Below are 7,937 nucleotides of genomic sequence, written 5' to 3'. Positions count from 1 at the left end.
TTTTCTATTGTGTTATTGACTGTACGCTTGTTTATTCCATGTGTAACTCTGTGTTGTTTGTGTCGCACTGCTTTGCTTTATCTTGGCCAGGTTCCAGTTGTAAATGAGAACTTGTTCTCAACTAGTCTATCTGGTTAAATAAAGGTGAAATTAAAAAATACATTTAAAAAAGATGGTTTAATTTTATTATGGGCAGTGAAACTAAAGCTACTCAGGCGAGAAAAAAACCTCACCCAAATGTATAGCCCTGTTGGAAAATATAAATTGACTGTTTGAAAATGTGAAGCAAAAAAGTTTTTTAAAAATAAAATAATAATCATTAAAAAGTTAATTTTTTATTTGGGTACCCCTGTTTGGGAATACCTGCTCTAGTATATACGAAGCCATACCATGCAAGACAAGGAATGGCAGTGCCTGCCTGTACATGTGTAGTGTCACCGTCAACCAAACCAGCTTCAATCTCATGCATTGGTGCAGGTGTAGTAGTGGCCATATGCAGTATGCCCACCTACTGCTCTACAGATATACTCACGAACTACCATTGAGAATGATTGAACAATCCATTTTACTTCCTTAAATCTCTGCCATTATTAGGTGGAGGGAATTACCACCTACATATACCATACAGAGTAGACAATTGTTGATCATTAATTCATACTCACCTGATGGCAGAGAAAGGGTCATGGTAAAAACTCGGCATGTCAAGCCGTGTTAGTTGGGGCTGGATAGTCTTGAACGATCTTTGTAACCTACCATAGACAGACATGCATACATACATACACAAGCACACTCACCTGTTTGGTATGATAGCTAGGTAGTTTTAGCTCAATGCTTGTTGGCTTTTAATATAATCTCCCTGTCTTGTCTGTAAAGCCACCAATAATTGAAGGCAGCTTACTAACTAACGTCAATTATTGGTGACTTTAATTTATAACTAACCTGCGAAAGATAGCTAGCTGGATATGTTCAGGTAATATCAGTAACACAGCCTTTACTTTGAAAACAACTAGCGACGTAATCATGTTGCAGCCCCTCCTCTCTATGCCCACACCATCTCTGTTCAATCTTGTGAACGAATTAATTACTGCAGTCGAAATGATTATCCGTTTTGGTTGTATAAATTCGAGAAATTGATTGAACGAACAGTACACGGATGACATTTGAACAAACAAATATAAAACGATCATGAGAATATATCATGGGTAGCCATGGAAAAAGTAATTTATCAATAAACCTTGCCATTTACACTATAACGTGTAAACGTTAACGTGAGTATAATAACTGTATAATAGATTAGAATATAATAACTGTTCCCTGAGATTCTTTCAAGCTGCAATAGAACATTTATGCAAAGTTAACCAGGGAGGAAGGTTACCCTCCTCTTCCTTCTACGATACGGCAGACTGCAAAAATAATGTTGTAAACATAATGTGCAGAGTAGTTCACTATCATGAACGAGGTGGAGTGAGTAATTCCACATTCACATGCTAGTCCTTACTAGGTAACTCGGAAATGTCCAAAAGACTAGATGGTTGAAGTACACGTGCCGTCAACCAGTTAGCAAGTCGTACATTTCCGAGTTCCAACTAGCACTTGAACGCGGCATAAATTCTGAAAGTCTTCACGCTCTCTCCCAACCAAAATAGTTTCTCCTGGATTTTGCACCGACTCGGATAAAATATTTATTCTCGGGATAACAATAAGATCGTGCAGAAACATGGTAAGCTATTAATCCAAAGTAAATCAAGAAAAGGGAATTGTTTTGTGTGACATTCAAAAACGATTTATTATAATTTGGAATTTAACTTCAGATGCACGGGCTACTTCCACTTTCCTTTTGCCTACGTTGACGGAATAATGTTCTATTACATTACTTTTGAGACTAGGGAGGATTCATATAGAGCCTAGTCTATATTTTATGATAATACAGAATACGCCATTGACAAGTGGTTAATTAAATGCGTATTTGAAACGCTGCTTTGTTTGAGCATTCACATTGGGTGCATCTCAATAGTTATAGGTGGGTTCCTCTGCTCGTCCCTCTCCATTCGCCTGTAGTCTAGTGATTTCAAAGAACATGACAAACAGGTAAGATTAAATTCCACATGCTATGTCGGGATTTATTTTACAGTTTAGTTTTCAGATATTGCGCAGATGAGGAGACGGAGAGAGGAAGACAGTATACTTTGAGACATACCCCAGCATATCCTTGCCTAGCTGGAGGTCGTTGACACATTTTATTGCACCTACAGGATAACAATTTAACATAGGCCTATTCATATTTCAGAGGTGACTTACTGTAAATCAAAAGACAACATATTGTAAAATAGATATTAATTTGAGTTTTCAGAACAACACGGTTCAATCAAATGTGGAATTGATTTGACAAATACATTATATTTGAAAGGGTATCATTTATCTTCATATTTTGTTGAATAAAAACATCCATGAATACCACCCCATGCATTATTTTGCTGTAGCCAACAATTACAAAAATACATTCCTTGACAGCTGCTTGGTTTACAGTTCTTCCTTTTTAGAGTGCTACATTTCAGCCTTGACCTCAGGGTGAAGTTGCCCCTATAAATGCTGATCTGGGGCCACTTGAATGGTTAAGGTTAGGATTGGGGGAGGGGGAACTGATCCTAGATCTGTACCTAGGGGAAACCTCACCCTGTAGCAAAACACATTCTACCTCTTCCTCTGGCTAAAAAAGAGAATCTCTTAAATCTCAAGTGATTCTTGTTTCATATTTTATATTATATTTGTTAGATATTCTGTTCCAGGTGGTTACAGGTTGAGTGACATCTTCAACATTTCTGAGGATGATATCAATATCTTGATTCAATTATGAGATCTTCCTGAAAAGGGGTGACAGTTACAAGCAGGAGGCTCATTATATTTTCAATAAACATGGTGTGGTGTTGTATAATATGCAGTATCCAGTTCATATGTTTTTCAACCCAGTTCATATAAGTTTATCAACATTAAATCAACACCAGCGCTTTGACAGAACTGTAGGAAAATATTTTTATTTAATTCATGTGCCATCTCTCTCAGCCTGACAAGAACAGTCAGCTGCGTCAGGCTCAGGAAGAGGCGGAGGAGGTGAAGGTCATCATGATGGACAACATGGAGAAGACCGAGGAACGCAAGGCGAAACTGCAGGACCTTGACAAAAGGGCTGAGGAACTGAAGTTAAAAGTGAGACTGGGATTGCTTTTTAATTATTATTATTTACACACACACACACACACCATTTTTATTCTGACCTGATCCAATTCAGATATCTTCTTCAGATGCATCACTTTTTAATATAAAAGCTGTTCAGACCTCACTCTGGCCAAGCCTTCCACAACCGGAGGTCCTTTTTGGTGTTCAAGATAGACAGTGGTGTTTTATCAGAACGGTGAATTGACTTTAGTGCTTGATTGGTTTGTTTGTTTAGAGCAAGTCCTTCCACAAGACCTCAATGAAGGTGAAGGAGCAGAAGAAATGTGACAACATCAAGGCCAAATGGAAGCTCATTGCTGTTGTTGCAGCCTCAGCCATAATTGTCATTCTAGTAGCTACCTTCATGTTGGTCAACAGATCAAGCCCTGAAAACACACATGATATAGGCAGTATCCCAATGAACGAAGGAGGCATTACACCAACAACCATTGGGCCTGGGAAGTAGGCTAAAGCCTAGAATCAATAGGGCTGAAGAGGAAACAAATAGTGGGCACTACTTGAAGGATACTAATATCGGTCAAAAGTATTTTCTAGCTTCTGTTGTTGATACTTTACTTGTCCTTGTACACCCATTGGAGACTACTACAGATCCATCAGGGAAGATAAATAACTTATTAGGTGCAAAACTTGTTAAAGAATTCCATTCAGAATCTTGTTGGGATTACCAATTATCTGTACACTTTTACATCTGATAATATTGAAATCAGAAAAGGTAAGACATTAGGGGTGATGAGATAGATTTGATTTATTTCCTTTCAACAGCATTTATAATGCATTACTGTACATCTTGGGATACATAACTAAGGTTAACCTGAATATAAAGTTGTATTTTGTAGTTTATTTGAAAATACCATATTTTAAAATACTCGTGGCAATAATTACCTTTGATATTCAAATACAGGTCTCAGAAAGAAAAAATCTGTATTTTGAATACGTCTTTCAGAAAATACTTGAAGAAAAAAAATTAAAAATAAAAATATATTTTTTTATGGTTGCCAAATATTTTGTGAAAAACCAAAAACTACAACAGTTGCGTTGAAATATAATGACCATAAGCACATGGTTTGGAGGGCTCCTAGATATGCATCTTAATATAGCCTAGAATTGAATACATGAAGGACATGGAATCCCCTCAACATTAGAGTAGACCACTTTTGCAGCTTAAAAATGACCAACAAATATACAGTATTTTCATAATGATTGAGACAAGGTAATACAGTAACACTTGACATCAAGTTCTTATACATGTGTAGTAATTTTGTGACAATAGCAACATTGTTACATAGGACTTTGGAAATTGCTTTATAATTGCACAATGGAGTTATTACACAAGTGGAATAAGGACAGTCATTATTCCTTGTGTACATGAGTTAAAAATTCAGCTCATTGCTATGCAATTAAAATGCAATTACCAATTATGTAACATGCTAATAAAATGTTGAAGTTTTATTACACAGGCACAAGAACAGTTGTTAAGTGGAATGCTAATGGTTACAAAATATGGCTATTAAGTGTCAAAAGGAAACTAAATATCTCAAAACTTAAATAACTATAGCCAAGGTAGGTGTAAAATCATGTTAGTTTGTATTCTGAGTAAACTGTCTCTTTAAATATGTTATAGTGTGTGTTTGAAACAACACTTACCCACAGATGGACAAAGAGTTAAGTTGTTTTTGCTAAGCATCCAACTTGCTGTTTGCAGATGGCTTTGAATTTCTCTGCAGTAATTTCAGGTGTCATAAAATTAATTGCAATTTATACTGATTTATACTTATCTTTACAAAATATCATTGGTTTGACTTGATTATGTACTCCTATGGCAATGGACATTTACAGAATGTTCAGATATAAATGTGTTGTGTATATCAAATTTGACTGTCAAACAGATTGGTATAGTATAGGAGATTGTGTGCGAGCGCTATTCTTTATTTATATCTTCAACATGCAGTTGCAGATAAAGTTTGTTAGTTGAAGGCAGACAATCCAATAGTTTCTTAAAAAGTAGCCACTTCCTGAGATCGGTATTGAAATATAAAAACAAGGTACTTGCTTTATCAGTTGCGTATTGAAATGGTTTTAGAAAAATAGTAATTTTTTGGGATCTGTATTCAAATACTTTGTCACCTCCAAAGTAACTATTTGTTCCCCCTTAAATGGTTACCTTCCACAAAGCATAGTTAAAACTAAAGTTATTCCAGATCTGAGCCTGAATAACCTCACATTTTCAATGACACCATTCATTTCCCAAAGATATATCCAGACAAAAATGTGTTTATATTTTACTGAAGGTACACACCACCATTTACTCTGTCATTCTTGAAGGACTAGTTGATAGACATCACGTGTTTACAAAACAAGGCATTCCATTGTCAAGATCAGGATTTAACTGACAATATAATTCCCTTTAAAATTGGTCTGAGAGATGTATTTCAACATGCAACACAATTTTTAGAAATGAGTGTAACGTCCCTCAATGCTGAACTGATTGATAGTCACATTAAATAGGCAATAGCAAAAATGCCCTTGCTTGCTAAATAACTGACGTTTGTAGTGTAAACACAATGGGATTATGTTGTTGACAATGACACCTGTTCAACCCTTTTATAAACAGTCAACAGGAACTCCCCAATAGCCAGCTGTGTCTAGTTCATTGACCAGTTGAATGGACATTGAGTCAAAAATATGTTTTGTTATCTTGCAATTGCATTATTTATTTATTTTATCCAGTAAATTCAAGTAGATTTTTTTTTAAGTACATTAACCCTGATTGCTCATTATTTCAACACGATTGGCTGGCAATTACCAATAGGCTATTTTGTCTAAGTGATTTGAATGTATCAACCTTACTGCATTCCAAAGGGGAAATAATCTCCTTTCCCTCATCACAACTCTGCCAGATGGTTTAGAATGTTTAAATTCCCGTAATACATACTTTGACTCTCCCCTTTCAACCTATCCAATCATTTGGAAAAAGTCAAGGACAAACTAAATATAACGTTTTTAAATGGAATTCAGCCTAGGGCACATGGAATTCATTTTGCATGCCAGTTTACCCCGGTGAAGGGATTTTGCACTTGATTCAAAAACCTGCATCTCCAGGAGTGACATCGAAAGACAACTGTTCCACCCAATGAGATGTATTAACCGTAAATGACTGAACGGGGTGCTCGTTTGAAGAAACTGCGCATCCAGGGGCGTCATTTCAGCAAAACAATTAAGCAAATTTACTGCATTTCTACACAATTTAAAAACTAAAACAAAGACATTATCACCTTGTTTCTGTAGTTTCATTCACATCAATAGGGGACTTGCCTAAGCATCAGTGTAATGGGTGCATGTCCATGGCAGTGAAGTCAGAGGCGCAGGAAAACAAACTTGGTATAAACGGCGTAGTAGTATAGTAAACAATAAAGAAAAACCCTTGTTCCAAACTTCTTCCATTTCAGAATGATGGGAGGCCACTGTGTTCTTGGGGACCTTCAATGCTGCAAAAAATGCTTTGATACCTTCCCCAGATCTGTGCCTCGACACAATCCTGTCTTGGAGCTCTACCAAAAATTCATATGACCTAATGGCTTCGTTTTGGCCCTGACATGCACTGTCAACTGTAGACAGGTGTGTGCGTTTCCAAAACATGTTCAATCAATTTAATTTACCACAGGTGGACACCAAGTTGTAGAAACATGTCAAGGATGATCAATGGAAACAGGATGCACCTGAGCTCATTTTCGAGTCTCATAAGCAAAAATGTCTGAATACTTACGTAAATTAGGTATTTCTGTTTTTTTTATATACACTACCATTCAAAAGTTTGTCATTGTTTTTGAATGAAAAGCACATTTTTTGTCCATTAAAATAACATCAAATTTATCAGAAGTACAGTGTATACATTTTTAATGTTGTAAATTACTATTGTAGCTGGTAACGGGCTGATTTTTAATGTAATATCTACAGTGCATTTACCAAATTATATTTTGAAAGAGGGAGCAAAATATTTTAAGCATATGTTTTCTTTTCAGTCTCCTCTATTTCTCCTCTAATTCTTTTCAGTCTCCTTTATTTCTACTGAATGTAATTCAGGATTTCTTTCCTAGTAATAATAATAATAAGGGAAATTTAACAAATGTACAGAAAGACCAGTGTGAAGGCCAACTTACAGAAGAGGAACTTTTTTTTCAGTCTTTAAAAACACTAGGACTTGATGGTATACCAGTAGAGTTATATCATACCTTTTTTATGTACTCAAAGATCCATTATTAGCATGTTTTAATTACTCCTTTAAAAATGGTAGACTTTCAGGTACTCAACAATAAAGTCTGATTTCATTACTACTAAAACAGAACCCAGGTGGTAAGTATAAAGATCCAGTCCATTTAAAAAACTGGAGGCCTCTTACACTTCAATGTTGTGATTTGAAAATCCTGGCGAAATGCATAGCACGTAGAATAAAAAAGGTTTTACCAGATATTGTTCATCCTGATCAGACAGGTTTTTTACATGGATGATATATTGGAGATAATATAAGACAATTACTTGAAACAATTGAACATTGTGAAGCAACAAAGATACCAGGCCTGGTCTTCATAGCAGATTTTGAGAAGGTGTTTGATAAAGTATGACTAGAATTTATATTTAAATGCTTGGATTACTTTAATTTCGGTGATCTCTAGACCTCCCAGTAATGCCACCTGTTACAATGTAAC

The 7,937-nt window shown here is 35.8% G+C and overlaps 1 protein-coding gene across 1 annotated transcript; it reads left to right on the top strand.

Moving 5' to 3' along the window:
• Positions 1-1,504: 1,504 nt before the first annotated feature.
• LOC109868580 (uncharacterized) lies at positions 1,505-6,510 on the top strand. The gene is made up of 3 exons (XM_020458236.2): positions 1,505-1,720; positions 3,061-3,204; positions 3,449-6,510. Exons 1-3 carry the CDS (start codon positions 1,718-1,720, stop codon positions 3,677-3,679), a joined length of 378 nt encoding a protein of 125 aa, XP_020313825.1. The 5' UTR covers positions 1,505-1,717; the 3' UTR covers positions 3,680-6,510.
• The last annotated feature ends 1,427 nt before the right edge of the window (positions 6,511-7,937 follow it).

The sequence above is a fragment of the Oncorhynchus kisutch genome, linkage group LG23 (genome assembly GCF_002021735.2).
Source record: "Oncorhynchus kisutch isolate 150728-3 linkage group LG23, Okis_V2, whole genome shotgun sequence".
Taxonomy (NCBI): Eukaryota; Metazoa; Chordata; class Actinopteri; order Salmoniformes; family Salmonidae; genus Oncorhynchus; species Oncorhynchus kisutch.
This window is presented reverse-complemented; position numbering and strand designations above follow the sequence as displayed.

What these genes read in the sequence shown, in the direction of transcription:
- LOC109868580 (XM_020458236.2), top strand. An exon ending in CTGAGGAACTGAAGTTAAAA is followed by an intron (nt 3,205 to 3,448) that starts GTGAGACTGGGA and finishes TTGTTTGTTTAG; the next exon opens with AGCAAGTCCTTCCACAAGAC.